General features: G+C 37.1%; 1 protein-coding gene across 2 annotated transcripts in view; it reads left to right on the forward strand.

The window, feature by feature from the left end:
- The window catches only part of AP4E1 (adaptor related protein complex 4 subunit epsilon 1), a 34,268-nt gene that overhangs the window by 8,598 nt on the left and 6,352 nt on the right, over nt 1-19,318 (forward strand). The window contains exons 4-17 of one of the 2 annotated variants that reach the window (XM_075133090.1): nt 2,975-3,048; nt 3,459-3,580; nt 4,449-4,608; nt 5,183-5,349; nt 6,048-6,121; nt 9,021-9,143; nt 9,238-9,347; nt 9,764-9,903; nt 10,718-10,830; nt 10,979-11,097; nt 13,046-13,348; nt 14,108-14,222; nt 15,750-15,885; nt 18,038-18,296. In XM_075133090.1, coding sequence (XP_074989191.1) covers nt 2,975-3,048; nt 3,459-3,580; nt 4,449-4,608; nt 5,183-5,349; nt 6,048-6,121; nt 9,021-9,143; nt 9,238-9,347; nt 9,764-9,903; nt 10,718-10,830; nt 10,979-11,097; nt 13,046-13,348; nt 14,108-14,222; nt 15,750-15,885; nt 18,038-18,296 — 2,015 coding nt within the window. The remainder of the gene's footprint in view (nt 1-2,974; nt 3,049-3,458; nt 3,581-4,448; nt 4,609-5,182; nt 5,350-6,047; nt 6,122-9,020; nt 9,144-9,237; nt 9,348-9,763; nt 9,904-10,717; nt 10,831-10,978; nt 11,098-13,045; nt 13,349-14,107; nt 14,223-15,749; nt 15,886-18,037; nt 18,297-19,318) is intronic. The other variant, XM_075133091.1, reaches the window with a different exon arrangement.

The following is a 19,318-nucleotide window of genomic DNA, read 5'->3' on the forward strand; positions in this document are numbered from 1 at the left end:
CAGGATAAGAAGGAAGGTGCTCTCATGGATTGGTAACTGGTTAAAAGATAGGAAACAAAGGGTAAGAATAAATGGTCAGTTTTCAGAATGGAGAGAGGTAAATAGTGGTGTCCCCCAGAGGTCTGTTCTGGGACTAGTCCTATTCAACATATTCATAAATGATCTGGAAAAAGGGGTAAACAGTGAGGTGGCAAAATTTGCAGATGATCCAAAATGACTAAAGATAGTTAAGACCCAGGCAGACTGCAAAGAGCTACAAAAGGATCTCTCAGAACTGGCTGACTGGGCAACAAAATGGCAGATGAAATTTGACGATAAATGCAAAGTGATGCACATTGAAAAGCATAATCCCAACTATACGTATAAAATCATGGGGTCTAAATTAGCTGTTACCGCTCAAGAAAGAGATCTTGGAGTCATTGTGGATAGTTCTCTGAAAACATCCACTCAATGTGCAGTGGCAGTCAAAAAAGTGAACAGAATGCTGGGAATAATTAAGAAAGGGATAGATAATAGGACAGAAAATATCATGTTGCCTCTACATAAATCCATGGTACTCCCACATTTCGAATACTGCATGCAGATGTGGTTGCCCCATCTCAAAAAAGATATATTGGAATTGGAAAAGGTTCAGAAAAGAGCAACAAAAATTATTAGGGGTATGGAATGGCTTCCGTATGAGGAGAGTTTAATAAGACTGGGACTTTTCAGTTTGGAAAAGAGATGGCTAATGAGGGATATGATTGATGTCTATAAAATCATGACTGGTATAGAGAAAGTAGATAAGGAAGTGTTTACCACTTCTCATAACACAAGAACTAGGGGTCACCAAATGAAATTAATAGGCAGCAGGTTTAAAACAAATAAAAGGAAGTATTTCTTCACACCGTGCACAGTCAACCTGTGGAACTCCTTGCCGGTGGATGTTGTGAAGACCAAGACCATAACAGGGTTCAAAAAAGACCTAGATAAATTCATGGAGGATAGGTCCATTAATGGTTATTAGCCAGGATGGGCAGCAATGTTGTCCATAGCCTCTGTTTGCCAGAAGCTGGGAATGAGCAACAGGGGATGGATCACTTGATGATTACCTGTTCCGTTCATTCCCTCTGGGGCACCTGGCACTGGTCACTGTTGAAAGACAGGATACTGGGCTAGATGGACCTTTGGTCTGAGCCAGTAGGGCCATTCGTATGTTCTTATTCATATACATATATACACACACACACATACCCTGAACCAGAAGAGAGGCAGATGAACAATTCCATAATGCAACCCCCTGGGATATATATTTGGGGCTTCTAGGAGAGTTAGTGAGATGGCATGGGCTCTCATGTCTTCAGTACGTTCATCTCCTCTCAGTTGATCTTGCCATTGTGGTTGAATGTTAGGTGGCAATCTAGGCACAAATGAGAACAAATTAGTTGAGGCCAAGTCCAGATATGACACAAGCAATGTTGGTAGGTTGGGAAAAACCTCTGAAGTGGCTGGCAGGGATTATATCGGCTTTCTTGACTGCAGGGTTGTGCCCATCACATTGTAACCTCCTATTTCGTTGAAGTTTGCCACTTGAGAGTTCAGTTAGAAAACAACTGCTGTTAGACAATAAGGTAGTACCTGTTAGTTACCATGAAGACTGCTTTTTAAAAATCAATGTCTGGCCAGAAAGCTGTGGTTTCTTCTTTGCAATATGGAATTTGCTACCATAGTCCATGTCTTTATCACTTACTGATACTAGACTACTGCCATGTACTCATTGTAGGCTACACCTGAAATTAATTCAGACACTGAAGGTAGTCCAGAATGCAGTGATCTGATTGTTTAGAGGTTTATCATACCAGAAGACATTTCACCAGTGGCTCAAGACCTATCTATTGGTTCCTTTGTGGAATCTAAATAGTAAAACCTTAAAAGGCCTGAGCCCTGCCTGTCTGAGACCCACAAACAGTTCCACCTTTTCTGGATAATCACATGGGATCAGAAGAGGTGCTTATTCCATCAGGGTCCTTGATTCTGGAATTTAGTTCCCTCCTTAGTTCCACATGGTTGAAGTCTGTGACCTTCAGGCCATGCCCCAAGCCCCATCTGATTTCCTGGGTATCTGAGGAGGGTGTGGGCATGAATGGGGTTTGAGCTGTGATAGAGGATTTGTTTGCTCTGCTATAATTATGTGGGTTGATTTGTGCTATTTGATTGGAATGACCAGTTTTAACCAATTTTTTGTGTTTGATTGTGTTATTTTAATGATGTCACAGTACCTAGAGCTCCTTTGAATAGGTCTGTTTTATAATTACCAATCCAAATAAATAGAAGAATAACTTAATTGAGTAACACTGGAAAATATATAGTGTTGAATTATTTAATGTAGTAAATAAACTGGGACACAATAATTCACTTAAAACTAATATTTGCTATATGGTGTCTCCGTCCTTAAAATGAAGTGCAGGCTGCTTATGGGTAGTTGTCTGGTCTACGGAGAATATAATTTTGTTAGTGTGGGGAAAAAAGCATTCATTTTCTAGTGAATTGTCTCTTGTATGATGTCATCCTCAGCGCTTTAGATCTGACAGCGTTACAGAGGCTTCTTAATTTTGGACACAGCTTGTGGGTTTCAAGTCCATCCTTACTGAACAGTACGACCAGCTAAATATCTCCAAGCAACCAGATGATAAAAAACCAGTTAATTTAAAACTCTGACGTTAAAAAAATAGGGTGCATCTACGCAGCAAACTGCCCATCCCGCACAGCAGCGAATCTGAGTCAGTTACTTGGGCTCTGAAACCCACTGCTGCAGGGTTTTCCCCCCTTTTCTCGACTTACCCACAGAGATCCTATAATCTGCTGGTATTTTCACCGATGATTTGAGCCGTCAACTCTTGTGCTCTGGATGTCTTTCGTTTTCCTGTTAACATTTGGAAACAGTTTATAACTGGAAAAGGTGATGGAGGTTTTTTGTTTTTTTTTTCTTTTGTAGGTTACTTGGCTGTTTCTTTATTCCTCCATGAAAATCATGAACTGTTGCTTCTGCTTGTGAACACAGTTGTGAAGGTACAGCTTTATGGGAGGTTTGGAGAAAAACATTACACTAACTTTTTAGGCCAGTGCTTTTCCAAGTATAATGCCAATTAATTCTAAACTGTGTATTCATTAATAAAATCTACTTGTTTATCAGTTAACACTGAAATAAGAAAAATGACTATTCACCCGAGTTTCTTATGGGATTCTAATGTATCCTTTTGCTGTGGTTATAGTTTCAAGTTCTGTAGCAGTATTAAACAAATATAATGAAAATGCCACAGAAAAATTGAACAATCCCTTAATTAGCAGAGCATTAGAGAGCAGTGCTTCACAGTATAGCATAAAAAGTGGAAGCTTTCCCACATTTGGCCTTAGAAATGAAAAGTTTCCCATAGTTTAAGTTAGAAATGACCATTTTGTTGTCTTAATGACTGTGACAGGACTTGCAGAGCACTAACCTGGTTGAGGTGTGTATGGCACTTACTGTTGTCAGCCAGATCTTTCCACGGGAAATGATTCCAGCTGTACTTCCCCTCATAGAAGACAAACTTCAGCATTCTAAGTACGTATTCACTAAGAAGGATTTCAAGCATTGTTATGAACTTGGGATGTCCTAAAATTTAGATATTTTATTTCAGTACATAAATATTTCTCTTAAATACTGTTTTTGCTCTGAATCCTTCCTTAGTCATTATTCACAACTTTGTGTTCCTTTCCAAATTTTCCTTTTTTGTCTCTCCCTGCCCTACCCGCTTTAGTTTGTGCATTCTTGATTGCATAATGAATGTCTTTTGTTTTGCTTAAGCATTGTTGATGGATAAATGTCATGTAACTTTATACATGTGGAGATACTGTTATACAGTGTATGTGGGTTAAGAAGTGTTTGTAGTATAAATGGAGTAACAAATTGTACCCTTGGAATTCAATACATCACAGAAAGATCTATGCCTGATTTTTGGAGAAGTTGAGCATGCGCAAACCCCACTGAAGACTGGTGAGGTGCAGGTGCTCAGCCCTTTGATTGTCAGGCCTTGTAGTTAATAACATTACATACAGAGCTAGCACAGTGTACATGCTAAACTAAAAGGTAGCAGAAGCATGATCTAACTCCAGGAACTACTAAACGCTACGCTTTCTGTGCCACTGACTCATCATGTGGTCTTTGCCAGATTACTTATCCTCTCTCTTGTCTCGGTGTCCTCATTTGTAAAACTTGAATGATAATATTTAACTATTTCAGGGGCATCCTGATGTGATGATTAGTTAATATTTTAACTAACTAGCTATAAAAGTGGGAAATGTTACAAAGTCAGTAGTTTTCTTAAAAATAAAGTCTCTATTTCATAATATAGAGAAACAATTTAGGTTAAGTAAAGCTTCTATTTAGGGTCAAGTTGCTTGATCTTTTAAAGAAAAATGTTTCTCTTTAGGGAAATTATCCGAAGAAAAGCAGTTCAGGCGTTGTATAAATTCTATCTCATTGCTCCCAACCAAGTCCAGCACATCCATGACAAGTTCCGGAAAGCCCTGTGTGACAGGGATGTTGGAGTCATGGCTGCTTCTTTACACATTTACCTTCAAATGATTAAGGTAGGCTGAGAATTAGAAGTCTAATTGAACATATAGGCTGTTTTTTAAAATGTACAAACAACTGTAAAATTGTTCTGTAGGAAAATCACTCTGGAAAGATAGTCTGTCAACTTGTCTTCAGATTACCACGATTCACCTTCATAACTGTACTATATTCATTAGCATTCCAACCCTTGACAAAAGCCCCAGCTGACCATTTCGGAGCCTGACCCTGGTGATCAGCACCTTTGGCATAATGGCTCTGTTTTTAAGTCCAAAGTTTAGGTTTTTTTCAGTGTGTTATAGATTATGCTGAGGATTGCCTGTGAATTCAGTGTACCATTGCAAGGGAAATGCTTTCAGTCATATTCACTGTCTTGTTAAAAATACAGAGAAAACGCTTAAAGCTTAAAGCAAAAAAGAGTTGATGTTGGGGTTTGAGAGGAAGAAGTGATGGATTAGGAAATGGAATAGGATAGGAAATTATTAATTGAATAATAGCTAATAAGATTATATTCCTGTCATGGCTTTATCGTGTATTTCTGAGGCACTGTACTTAAAATATTTGAATTGTATTTCTCTTTTCCTTGTCTAGAAAAATGCATCTGGATACAAGGACTTGACAGAGAGCTTTGTAACCATTCTAAAGCAGGTAGTGGGAGGAAAGCTTCCTATAGACTTCAATTACCACAGCGTGCCAGCACCATGGCTACAAATTCAGCTCTTAAGAATACTGGGGCTGTTAGGAAGAGATGATCCAAGGTAACCAGTTTCTTCTATGTAATAAATTCTTTGCAAATAGAAAGAATACACAGTGAGTCATTATTTTGTGGTAATGCATAACTTTTACTGTGCTTTCGCAACACAAAGGAAAATAAAGGATTAATACATCCTATTTGCTCTTCATTAACAAATACTGTAAAAAGTGATTTATTGAAAGTTGTTATACTTGACTTGTTTCTCAGCTCCTGTGTGGGTCAGGCAGCTGATTATGGGATATGTGGTGAGAGACGCTTGTGGACTTGAGATCAGAATTTCCATTAATTTGGTTGATAATATGATCACAGTGAAAATCCAAGACAAGACCGTGTAAAAAGAATGCTGTCCTTCGTAAGGGTTTAGTTGTTTGTGTTCTTTATTCCTCTTAACCAAAAAGTCTGTCTTATTTACTGATCTCAAGGAATGTATTTTTAGTCTATTTTGATGCAATAGACGGCTTATTTGAAAGTAGCAAACATCTTGTGAGATGCCATTTAGAGCCAGATTGTAGAGCCCTTACTCGCGCTAATGAGAATTAATTAATATGAATAGTCTCATTGAAATCATGTGGAGCAGCTTGTAGGATTAGGATGTTGTTTTTTTACTAAACAGGTGGGGGGGGGGTTTGTTTGGTTTTTTCGATTAATTTACTGGGCTTCAAATAAAGTGAGAACTTTTTTACAATTTTTATTTTGTAACAGGACAAGTGAATTAATGTATGATGTTCTGGATGAGTCTTTAAGAAGAGCAGAAATAAATCATAATATTACATATGGTGGGTGAGAATATATTGTATAAGTACAAATATTTGCAAAGAATGAAAATGTAAGTGTTCAGTTATTGTGCTGTTGACATGAGTAACTATGTATTCTTTTGTTTAGTAATCTGGTGAGGTCATGAATTTGGGTATTGTGACTGGTGAATTATAAAGCAAGGAAACATAATGTTAGTAATGTTAACACATGAACAGAAATTACATATTCCTGTATAATGTAGTTTTGAAATGTTTTTGAAGTGAAGAATATTTATTTAATGGGAAACAACTAAATATTTGTAGATCCAAATTTGCGTGCCTTCAGACTGCTGCATACTATGTGAAAGTCCTCCAAATTATGTTGGGCTTGCTCTTTTCCTCAAATATGCAACATCTTGTACTTGCGAAATCATCAATTGCACAGGTGTATTCATTATAGTTAGTAGCTAACTTTAAAAAAAAAAAAAAAGTGATACTGCCTTGTGTGTCAGAAGGAAGGACTGGACTTCAGGTTTCTTTAAAAAAAAAAAAAAAAAAGTCCTCCACATGATTAGTAGTTAAGAAACTTAACAAAAAGTAAGTGTGTGTGTGCACGCGCGCGTACGCTATCCTTCCTTTCACAAACACATTTGTGATCTCTTGAGTTGCACTCTAGAACCTCCTGTTAAAATTAGTTCCAGAGCTCATTGACACTGATGCCTGTGAAAGTGTGTTTTGACATAAGGCACTACCGTTAATCTTATAATTATTGCAAACGGCCATATTAATTTACTCTTTAAAAAATATTTGACAATAGAGCAGAATCAACAAGAAATAATACTTTCCAACTCATAGGGGCATTTTGCAAACTATGGAGAGTTTTAAGGATGTGTGGGTAGGTTGGCTTTTTTTTGCTATCTTTCAAGAACAAATATCTAAGGTTCTAGAACACGAAATTAACAACTGTTCTTTTACCCTTAAAAAATGTAGTAGTTCATGGTTTTAAAACGAAGCCATAAATGTTGCCAGCGATCGATGGACAATTAAGATGTGGTGTTGTAAGTGGCTGAATAACAGTGGAACATATGCCCCAAAGCTCTAGGAGTCTATTTTCTTGACTAGGTGTATTTTCTAAGCATTAATGAAAGTGAGGTGCACGTGAAATGCTGAATACCCCCCCCCTTTATTTTATTTTTTTGGCAAATGATACGCTGATGAAACATCTGTCAAATCTTACAACCATCCATTCACTGTGTTTCACTTTGCTTGTATATCAGAAGTGTGCTTTTATGCACAAACAGCAACATCGACATTGAGGGGTTTGTTAGTGTATGATGGATTTAAACATGTAACTCTCAAGAGAGTTAATGTGCATAAATTCTCTGCACAGTGAGAGGAAATTGGATTCCCAAGACTGAGTGTTAAATACTTTAGGGATCAGAGTAGACAACCATTTGTGAAAAGCCTTATTTTGGCACTTATCAAGTGAAATGTACACAGAGAACAGAATTTACATGTGCGTTCCTTTGCTCACCATATGTTAATTGTTGATAAAGTGCTAAAAAATCTATGATCCAAGCCAATGTGAAAATGTTAAAATCTCTGATTTCTTTGTTGCAATATAGCCAATTCTCTAATATTAAAAGCCGTACCTTGAAGACATTCCTAGCTTGTTGCATGTAGCTGCACAGTTAGTGCACATACCTTTCTCATATTTAGTTTAATTGCTAACAATTGATGGATTCTGGTCTTTTCATCTGGTTGCTAACCTAATATGAGATGTGGAAAAAACATGTGAATTGCTGTTATGGTCCTAAATACCAATTGGCAATCTAACTTGGATATTGAATTTTGCTATTGACTCACCTTTATTGGTGCCCTAAAAGATTGATTTGTATCTCCTTTCCTTCACTTCACTAGTTTTCCCATTTAGCTTTTCCCAGCAGAAATATTTTTTTTCCCTCAAGAGGAATTATGCCTCTGAGCTCTTGTCCCTTTTGTCTATGTCATAAGGTTTGTTGATCTTGGTTGTTTGTAATGACTTCATAATTGCTGCTGTGATAGTCCCCAAGTCCATATGAATGTGCCTTTCCTGAAAGTCAGTCAGAATACAGGATGGTGGAAACTTCTGTTCAACAAAATCAATTCAAACTTTTCCATACACTAAACGTAAATGGCAAACTAGTTTTAGATAAATTTCTCTCCCTAAAGACTTAATAATCCATTGTTGGACCCCAAAGTCCTGTCTGTTGTTGACAGAGAAGTATATTTTTGTGGTGTTGTGTTTTTTTAAGTTAAACTACTGAGCTTCTGCCCACCCTTTCTGCAGTTCATCTAACCATCCTACTACATAAACTGTACTAGGCTCCCTACCAGATGCCCTCTGTTCGCTTTCATGTTACTAACAATAGCTGCTTGTTAAATTTTTCTACATTAAGACGCAAACATCATCTTCCTCTGATGTCATCTTCCTGGTATGTGGATGATAAAACAGAGAAAATACTTCCAGTCACTTGTGCAAAGTAATTGAAATCCCACTCTGCAATGGTGGCTATGTACCCAACCTAGCCATTGTCCAGCTACATTATTTGGCCTCTTCTAAACAGGACAATCTTGATATCTCCTCTAGTTGGGTGAATCACATTCATGGGAGATGCAACAGGGCTATTGCTTGCCTGAAAGAAGGAAATTTATTCACATCTAAACAGTAACACTTGTTTTAAAATATTTCATGGGATAATATTTTAGATCCCAGAAATCTACATGCAGCACACATATCAGATTGCTTTAAAATATTAAGCCCAACCCCTTTCCAGAGAAAGTCGTCATTTGACATGAAGATTTTTTACTTGTATGTGCTAGCTTTTTTATGAAAATGCATTGTTATAGAAATGTATATTCTTAAATTACTGCCGTTTACCATTTGTTGTTTTCCCACCAGCTATCTTATTTGAATGTGTACAAACAATTTATACCATTTGCCCCAAATCTGATCTGCTTGAGAAGGCTGCCAAATGCATTGGGAAATTTGTTCTATCACCTAAAATTAATTTGAAGTATTTAGGTAAGGATACCTGATCATCTCAGCAAGAAGATTTTAATCTGATCATGTGTATGTGATCTCTTGTCATATCTCTGTGCAATAATTTATTTTCTAGGATTAAAGGCTCTGACCTATGTTATCCAGCAGGATCCAAATCTGGCACTTCAGCACCAAATGACAATAATTGAGTGTCTGGACCATCCTGATCCTATCATCAAAAGGGAGGTAAGTTGATTTTTGAACACGCACAAAGAGGGCTTAATGTTTAAGGTCCATGCTATATTAATGTCGTTTTAGAGTAAATGCCCTTAATATTACAATAGTGGCGTCATCAAACAAAGGCATGTTTATATTGTTCGGCTCTCGTAACTATGTGAAAAGAATTCTATAGAAAATTTGGTCCTCTTTATACTCTTTGTTTTCTCCTTTCCTTTTCTACAAATCTTATATTTCATTCTAAAAACAGTCTAAAAACATTTCTTAAGAAGATAAATGCCAGTATGACTGGAGAATAAAACAATATATTGTGTTTAAGATTTTTGTCCAATTTGGCACTATGTACTAAGTTCCTGTCTGTGTGTCACTCCTGTGTTGTGTGATTAGAGTTACTTAAATGTTGTTTCTTTTGTTTTCCCCTTCAGACATTGGAGCTTCTCTACAGAATTACCAATGGGCAGAATGTAACCGTCATAGTTCAAAAGATGCTGGACTACTTAAGACAAAGCAAGGAAGAATATACCATCATCAACTTAACTGGCAAAATAGCAGAATTAGCTGAGAAATATCCTTTTCTTTTATTGAAGATTTAGAGCCAAAGCTTCTGTTACAGTTTCATGTGACATCACTAATCACACCCTCCAAAGATCATTTTGTGGTCTTCCAGGAAAAAGAGGGAAGCCAGGATACTATAATTCTTTATTTAAAATTTAAAAAAATAAACAGAAGAAATAATGATCTCAGTATTTTTTTAAATTTCATCACAAAGTAAAGGGCACTGAAGCATTTGGGCTTTGCTTTGGAGTTCACCTTTTAAGTCAATATTAATAACCTTCTCTTAAAAGAAAACTTTAAAAAACATGCACTGTAATCTAAAGGAGAGAAGGAGTTTAGTGCCTTATTGAATTAGACTTCAGCACTTCCTAATTGTGAGTGTGGTTTTCCTAGTAGAGTGCAGCTCTTCCAGTGAAATAGGTAGTTGTGGAGCACGATATGGCTTTGTTTAAAATAAATAAATAAATCCCCAGTAGTCCGAAAAGCATCCTCATTAAATGAGAACACTGCAGGACAGCAATGGTGCGTGCTTTGGGATTGCAAAACACTTAGAAGAAAAAAGATTCACAGTTCCATATGGTAACACTTTTTGAACCACAGGCTCTGGGAAAACTGCCCTATTCGTCCTTTTTCTCCTTCCTTAGCTTGGAAAACATTTAAATAGCAAACACTTGTCTGTCCAGATATTCCATATGTGTATGTGCCCTCAAAACTTTTTACGTCTTTCTTTCTTTCCTTTTTTTTTTTTCTTCCAGATTGTAAGTAAAAATAGATAAAATATACACTAGTGCATTATGTTTATCTTCCCTTAATGTTCTGGATACATATGCCCCTGACAATGAGTGGTTCATCCAGACTATGAATGCAGTATTTTCGGTAGGAGGAGATGTAATGCACTCTGACATCCCAAACAACTTCTTGAGGCTGCTGGCTGAAGGTGGGTAACTTACTGAATTCTGTAAAGAGAAGCCATGCTTTGTTAGCTAATGTCTTGGTTTTATTTTTCTAAATCTGTCTTGAATTCCATGACACATGTAGCATAAGTTTTTAAGCAAAGATTTAATAAGGTGTAATTTTCTTTTTAGGATTTGATGATGAAAAGGAAGATGAGCAGCTACGGCTTTATGCTGTCCAGTCTTATCTTTCTTTGCTGGAGGAGGAAGATACTTTTTATCCACAGAAATTTCTTCAAGTTATGAGTTGGGTAAGGTTGATGCAGTATGAAAATATGATAGCTGTGAAAACTGCCTGTCATAAGTGATGGCTTTTTAAACTTTATATTCTCTTTAAAAAACAAAAACTTATTACACTGAAACTTATTCTATAAGCACCTGTTTCAGTGGCTGTGAGATTCTGACTTTTCCATAGTAAGGCTGTATGTGTTTGTGAAAAGCATTCGTAACCTTATGATGACCTGCCCAGCTGCTGAACTTGTATTCTGTGCACCTGTGAAAACAAGCAGATTCCACTTGAACTGGAAACTGAGCAGATGGTTAATTGTGCTTGTATAGGTATTGGACTAGGCAGCTGCTTGATTTAATGAATCAAAAATTGGCATCCCACTGATGTATTTCACTTGCATTTTCACAAACACAGTAAAATGTAATCTCAGACATTTTCCATTTAAAATTGAAATATAGCTTGGAAAACCCTATCTGCACTAGAAAATCTGCACTTTGCTGACTCTGATTGTCACAACTGGGTCCCCTCGAACCAGTGCTGAAAACAGTTTAATTGCTAGGGTAGACATGACAGGCATCGTTATAGAAAACATTGTTGATTTGCAAACAGAAACCTTAAGTTGAGATTGATTTTTTTAAATAAATTAATTTGATCTGCTCTGCACTAGTGTCAAGGTTCCTCCCCCACTCTGAACTCTAGGGTACAGATGTGGGGACCTGCATGAAAAAGCCTCCTAAGCTTATCTTTACCAGCTTAGGTCAAAACTTCCCCAAGGTACAAAATATTCCCCCCGTTGTCCTTGGACTGGCTGCTACCACCACCAAACTAATACTGGTTACTGGGGAAGAGCTGTTTGGACGCGTCTTTCCCCCCAAAATACTTCCCAAAACCCTGCACCCCACTTCCTGGACAAGGTTTGGTAAAAAGCCTCACCAATTTGCCTAGGTGATTACAGACACAGACCCTTGGATCTTAAGAACAATGAACAATCCTCCCAACACTTGCACCCCCCCTTTCCTGGGAAATGTTGGATAAAAAGCCTCACCAATTTGCATAGGTGACCACAGACCCAAACCCTTGGATCTGAGAACCAATGAAAAAGCATTCAGTTTTTTACAAGAAGACTTTTAATAAAAAATAGAAGTAAATAGAAATAAAGAAATCCCCCCTGTAAAATCAGGATGGTAGATATCTTACAGGGTAATTAGATTCAAAAACATAGAGAACCCCTCTAGGCAAAACCTTAAGTTACAAAAAAGATACACAGACAGAAATAGTTATTCTATTCAGCACAATGCTTTTCTCAGCCATTTAAAGAAATCATAATCTAACACATACCTAGCTAGATTACTTACTAAAAGTTCTAAGACTCCATTCCTGTTCTGTCCCTGGCAAGAGCAGCATACCGACAGACACAGACCCTTTGTTTCTCTCCCTCCTCCCAGCTTTTGAAAGTATCTTGTCTCCTCATTGGTCATTTTGGTCAGGTGCCAGCGAGGTTACCTTTAGCTTCTTAACCCTTTACAGGTGAGAGGAGCTTTCCCCTGGCCAGGAGGGATTTCAAAGGGGTTTACCCTTCCCTTTATATTTATGACAACTAGTAATTGAACTGTTTTCAGGGTTAGAGAGGATTGGTTGCTGACCACTGTTCTGAGTGGTGGTCAGTTTTGTAGAGTAGGTAGAACTACAGTGAGATGATCTTAAACTGAGGACCAGCCAGCAATACTCGAAAACCAGCAGATACTATGGCTCTTTCCACAGTATATTCCTTGTTTTTATTTTAGGTGGATATATAATTAGAAGGAATTTTTTAAAAGTCCAGAATTTAAAGGATTTCCTTATCTTATAATGGTTTGCTCAATGTGAGGAGGATTTTATGTTAGAGTATTACCATTACATATTAATTTCCAAGATAAAAGCACTGATTCCTGTGTAACTGAATGTCTGTTATATCTGTTTCTTGCTCATAGGTTTTGGGGGAGTATTCCTACCTTGTAAATGATGGTGATCCAGAAGTCATTATAACAAAACTGCACAGGTTGCTGAAGCAGACCTTTGTTACTTCTGAAACTAAAGCCTGGATTATGACTGCAATCACTAAAATATCATCCCGTATGCCTTGTTCTAAAACAGTTGATAAACTAATCCAGGAATTCAGCACTTCTCTAGACACGTGCATGAGGCAATATGCCTTTGAATTAAAACATTTGTGTGAAAACAAGGAGCTGATGAAAAACGTGCTTCCGCTTGATGCCAGTTGTGATGAGATAATGGTAAGATAACTGTAATGTATGTATTCTGTGCTTAAAGATTCATTTATTTCTATAAAATACGTATTTAAAATTATTATATTTAGATATGTTTAAGAGGAAAGATGCAAATCTATCAAATCACTTAGAATGGTTGCAATACGCACTCTTAACGGGATTCTTGATAAGTCTTGATGTGCTGGTGATATTAAGAGGCAATGAAGTTGTCATTTGCTATGCTATATTCATATTTGTTATTTTATAAAATGATTTTTTTAGGAAGGCAAATTCAGCCTTTTGTGTATCCAGTGTTTGTCTTTGTGGTTCTATTTTTTGTTAGAACAGCCTACTAGTAGTTGAATTGAAGTATAGTATTTGGGAAGGGAAATGTTTACCTCCCTTACTAATTTTACTGTAAAATTAGTATATTTACATGGTGTTCAGTTAGATTGTGTTGGGATGCAAGTTCTTTTGTTCAAGATTTCTTGTCCAAACATACCAGTGAGATTGGAAAATTGTAGAGAAGCTAATTATATTTAAGAACTACCATCCAAACTGATGTTCTGTTTTAACATGTTATCTCAATACCTTCTATATACAAGATACTCCCTTGGACGATAGTGTAAGTATGGAATACATTATCTTCTTAGTGATGCGGGTGTGAGAGCTGTGAGATGTCAGCACTCTGCATTTTTATAAAATGGAAAGTTCCTTTGTTAAGAAATATTAGTTTCATTTAGTGGAAAGATTCTGATTATTACTGTCTTTCTGAATTCAACGTAGGTAGATGCTTCCTTATCTTTCCTAGATGGGTTTGTGGCTGAAGGACTTAGCTGTGGTGCAGCACCATATAAACCTCATCACCAGAGACAGGAGGAGAAGCTTTCTCAGGGAAAAGGTGACTGTTGGTTTGTATTTATTAAATGTATGATAAATTAGCCAAACAATTAAAACAAATTAAAATGTTAGTATAACGTTGGTGTAAGAACACCATCCATTTACATCTTCTTCCCCAAAATGTTACGTCTCCATTTAAAAATGTCATCCACAACTCTAGGAGCGAATCATATTGCCCAGCTTCCTGAATTACATAGGCTATAGATTGCAGTGCTTACAAACAAGGCCTGGTCCAAAGTCCATTGAAGTTGATTAAAATTCTCCAATTTACTTCACTGAACTTTGGATCAAACCCATAGTGTGCACCAGGACCCTATCTTTCATATTCAGCTTTTGATTATGCAGAGGATCTCAGGCTGCTCTGTGATGTTCTTCAGACCCTCTGCTACTTTGTGCCACTTTCTTAGCTCACCCCTTGGCCGCTAGGATTCATCCAAAAAACTCTTCTTTATTGAAGATTGGACTAAGCTCCCTTTGGGACTTGGCTAATGCCATGCCTGATTAGCATGTGTAACTTCATCTACAAATATCTTGTTGCTCTGGAGTCAAGAACATAAAGATAAAGGCGTGGAATTCCCAGTTTTATAGTACTTAGCATTCGCATCTTGGCCACACTATTGTCCATCAGAATTTTTTTTTTTGATTGGTTTCTGGGCTTTGTTTTTTAGAAGAAATATCACTTTTGCTTTACTTATATAAACAGTTTAGATAACAGGGAATATCCCTTTATAAAAACCTTAAGTAGAAAGATTCTATAGATCTAAGAGCAGAATTATTTGATCTACCCTATTTTTAATATATATTTAGAATGCATTTTGTGTAAAAAGGCACAAAACATTGTTTTAAGTGAAGTCCCAAGGAAGATTACAAGTGTATAATGTTGTGGTTCGCTGTGGAAAATCAGAGAGTACAATAGTCTTGTGTATAGTATGGCTAGTTCTAGCATTTGATTTTCTTAAGCAAGGTAGGTACTCCTGGCTTTCTTTTAAGTTATATGCCATATAACATGCTATAAGCATGAAACAGTGAAGAGCTTCTCGTATGTTTGTGTTCTAAAAAATTGTGTATGAGTGAGAGAGAGAGCGTGGACAAACTTAATGCGAATTCAAAACACATTAGAGGATGTGCAGTCTGAAGAGCACATGCAAAAGTTGGTTTATTTGGTCCTGTGCAATGTCTCTTGAAAATAATAATAAAAAAACAGTATTGACAATAATTTTTAGGGGAGAAAATATAACTTCTGATGTTTTTCAATTTAAAAAAAAGTTGTATGTGAATTTACGTACGAACCAAGGAGGTGTATGTGTACATGTTTCTTTGAGAGAGGAAAAAGCCTATCGGTCTAAAATAAAATAAAAAATCAGCAACAGGAAACAGCTGATTTTAATAAGGATAAAATCCTGAATGTAAAGGCTGAAAATTGACAAATCTTAGCTAGAATAACTTGTCTTTTTCTAAAGCAGCTAGATTTTTTTTTTTTTAAGTTTTATGATCCGTCTTGATAAATGCCATTCTGTCTGTATTGCAGCTCTGAATTTTGAACCTTATGGATTGTCATTTACTTCAAGCATGTCTTCATCCGGCTTCACTGGCCGACAATCTCCTGCTGGTCTTTCTCTTGGTTCAGACATGTCTGGTAATAGTGCCGAGATAGGACAGAAAGAGTGAGTTTTCGATCTTTGAACTCAAATATAGAATTTCATGTGCAGTTAAACCTATGTTCTTGTCAGGGGTTGACTTCTTGCTACTTGTTTAATCACATGGGACTTAATTTAGAACAGTAGATCTTGAAAACAGCTATTATGTAAAAAGAAATCACTATGCTAATCCAGTATACAAAAAAGAAATAATCAAGGATACCTTTTTTGTCAGATTAACTAGAAGAAATTTATGCAGTGAAAATGCAAGCTTTTCAGAATCTTACTCTTCAGACAGTACAAAACTCTGTAATAAAGGAAATTTCCTTAAGGTTCAGAGATCCGTGAATAATTATAGTTCCACACAAATTAGTTAGTTATTAAATGGGACTTAACATCTTCAAAATATCCTGGAACAGCTGGATGTTCCTCACAAGTACTGTTGAAGAATTTCAGAAATGTGAACTTAGTCAGAAATTCTCTTTTTATTAGCACAAGGGATAACATAAAACCCTACTCATTCATTGCACTTACAGCCACAGAATATTTACAAGTCTGGCAAGTCTTGTGCTTTATCTGAGAGTCTGTCCAGAGTGTTCAAGCATATTTTTGTGCTGGTATTAGGCTCTGCTGGTGTTGAGGTTAGTTTCAATTGAATAGAAAATTAACTCATCTCAGATTTGTAAAGTAAAGTCCAAACATATAATGATGTGCAGCATTTACAAAGTGCTTTACATCTTCAAGTATTTTACAGGTTTTCACTACTTACTAAGTGCAATACTTCTATGAAATAATGTATTCCAGTCTCACTATGCTTCTCATTCCTGGCTTCTCATTGAACACCTTGTCAAATTCTGGATCTCATTCCTAATCTTCAAAGCCTTACATGAGATTGGCCCAATTTATCCAAGGAAGTGCCTCACTCTAGATCAGTGGTTCCCAAACTTTAACAAGTTGTGAACCCCTTTCACTAAAATGTCAAGTCTCACAAACCCCCTCCTAAAAATGAATATTTCCAGGGATTTTTCTCTTATACCTGAGTATAAATTATAAAAGCAGTGATCCTGGAAATATAACATTTGTTTTTATGACCATGCTTATTACACACTATTTATTATTCATTATTATTTATCATTACAGTACTATTATTACATTATGAAAACGGCACCACTCTTCCAACATCTCACTTTCGTAGCTTGTATCACTTTGAATAAGCCTGTTATAAGACAAAGCTCCTATGTTTCATCAGGGAGTATCAGATGTGAAACAGCATGAAGATATTTAAGAAGCCAACTCAAAGAAGCATTCAGGTCTTGAGCAGTCCAGGCAAACAACGCACGTTACAACAAAGCTTAAACATGTTCTTCATAATAATTTTAAAAACAATACTAGCTGCCTATTTAATTTTAAAAACAGTAAAAAATATCCACCTCCCTTTACATTTTTTATAAGGAGTCTTGAAGTTTAAATCTCCTCAGTGTGATAGATATGCTTGCTTTGATCTGCTTTGCTCTTGGAAGTCCAGGGGCTCTGGGCTGCTAGCCCCATGCTGCCCGGGGTCCTAGGGACAGCTGTGTCCGCCATTAGGAAATTTTTTCCCGAGAACCCCCTATAACATTTCACGAACCCCAGTTTGGGAACCACTGCTCTAGATGATTATGATCTGTCAAAACAATTCAGTTCTGCTGGAACAACAGAAATATCAATATCAAGAATGAGACTTGTGTCTGCATGAGTCAGTTTTCTCCACATCTGGCCCATGTCTGTTAAATCCCGCTTTCTGGATCTTCCTCACCTTTAGTGACCCCACCTAAATTACATATCGTCAAATCTACAACAAAAATATTTATAACAAGTGAAGGAAAGAGAGTTTTTTGTACTTGCTGATGTATATAAAAACCTAAATAGCTGAGAGCAAACTGGGCATAGTATATCCACTTCTTGCTGATTTCACAGCAGGGACTGTGTGTGCATTTGTGGGGTGCTTAGCTAGTAGCAGAGAAAGTTGCTAGCATGGAATGTCCATGCAGACAGAAGGCGGCTAGTTTCTATTCTCCTGTCTGTTGGGACGTTAGAGTGCAGAGTGTGTGCAAATTTACAGAAATCTCTGTAAGAATGGCTTTGCTTTTCGGAATAGCACTTTCACAAGCTGACCCTGCTTTATTACATATCTTTTTAGGACCAATTGTCTGAAACTTGATGGTGTGAGGAAACTATGGGGGAAAGAAGGCTACCTCCCGAAAAAAGAGAACAAAACAGGAAAAGAAGATAAAACACAACCTGTTCCTCAGGATAGCATATTAATGGGACATGTAGTTGATCCTCCTCTGACACAGTCTGAGCAACAGGTAGTCAGCCTTTCAGAGGAAGACAAGGAGAAGCAGCAGCTCGCATCAACGTTGTTTGTGGGGCTAGGGTCAAACAACACTATCAGTCTGGTAAGTGATTTTTTCATAGATTCATAGATTCATAGATATTTAGGCCAGAAGGGACCATTATGATCATCTAGTCTGACCTCCTGCACAATGCAGGCCACAGAATTTCACCCACCACTCCTAAAAAAGACCTCACATCTATATCTGTGCTATTGAAGTCCCCAAATTGTAGTTTGAAGACCTCAAGGAGCAGAGAATCCTCCAGCAAGTGACCCGTGCCCCATGCTACAGAGGAAGGCGAAAAACCTCCAGGGCCTTCCAATCTGCCCTGGAGGAAAATTCCTTCCCGACCCCAAATATGGCGATCAGCTAAACCCTGAGCATATGGGATTTTTATAAATTACAAGTTACAAAAAAGTTTACAAAATAGCTGTATTTAATTAGTTATTATTTATATTCAACTGCCCTCAAATCAGTGTTTCAGTAGCATTTAGAATGTGACATTAATTAAAAAAAGGATATTGTCACTACCTAAAGAACCTGTTTATCGGGGCTCCTAAAAAGAAAGGAGCAAAAAATACTTTAAATGACAGATTTTTAAATCAAGCAACTTCTTTGGTTATTAAAGACTTTGGAGTGAACTGTCCTGAGTAGCCAGAACTCCCCTGTGTTTGCTTGTCCTGCCTCCTCACAAAGCTCAAGCTATGCTAAGCTTCCCAAGTATTCGCTACCTTTAACCCAGCTTCCGAGAGCCCTTGGAGGTTGCAGAGCTCGCATAGCTGGCAGTACGTGTTAAGACTGACGCATTTTCCATAACTTGTGCCTGGGTATAGTAGAATGTGAGAAGTAAAATCACTCACCATTCAAAGACTCTTCTTCTAGTGACCTTTATTAGCACTGCTTGTTCAAATCTTAGTCTCTTATCCCTGATTTTCTGCAAAACCTTTATGTACATATAGATGCTTTTCAACAGAGGATAAAGTATTTCCTAATTGTACAGGGACCACAATGATGCCTGCACTACAGAACAACTCTAATGCCCTCAAAGTAACTTAAGTGTCCCATGCAGTGGACACTGCATATTT

This window comes from Caretta caretta, chromosome 10, assembly GCF_965140235.1.
Source record: "Caretta caretta isolate rCarCar2 chromosome 10, rCarCar1.hap1, whole genome shotgun sequence".
Taxonomy (NCBI): domain Eukaryota; kingdom Metazoa; phylum Chordata; order Testudines; family Cheloniidae; genus Caretta; species Caretta caretta.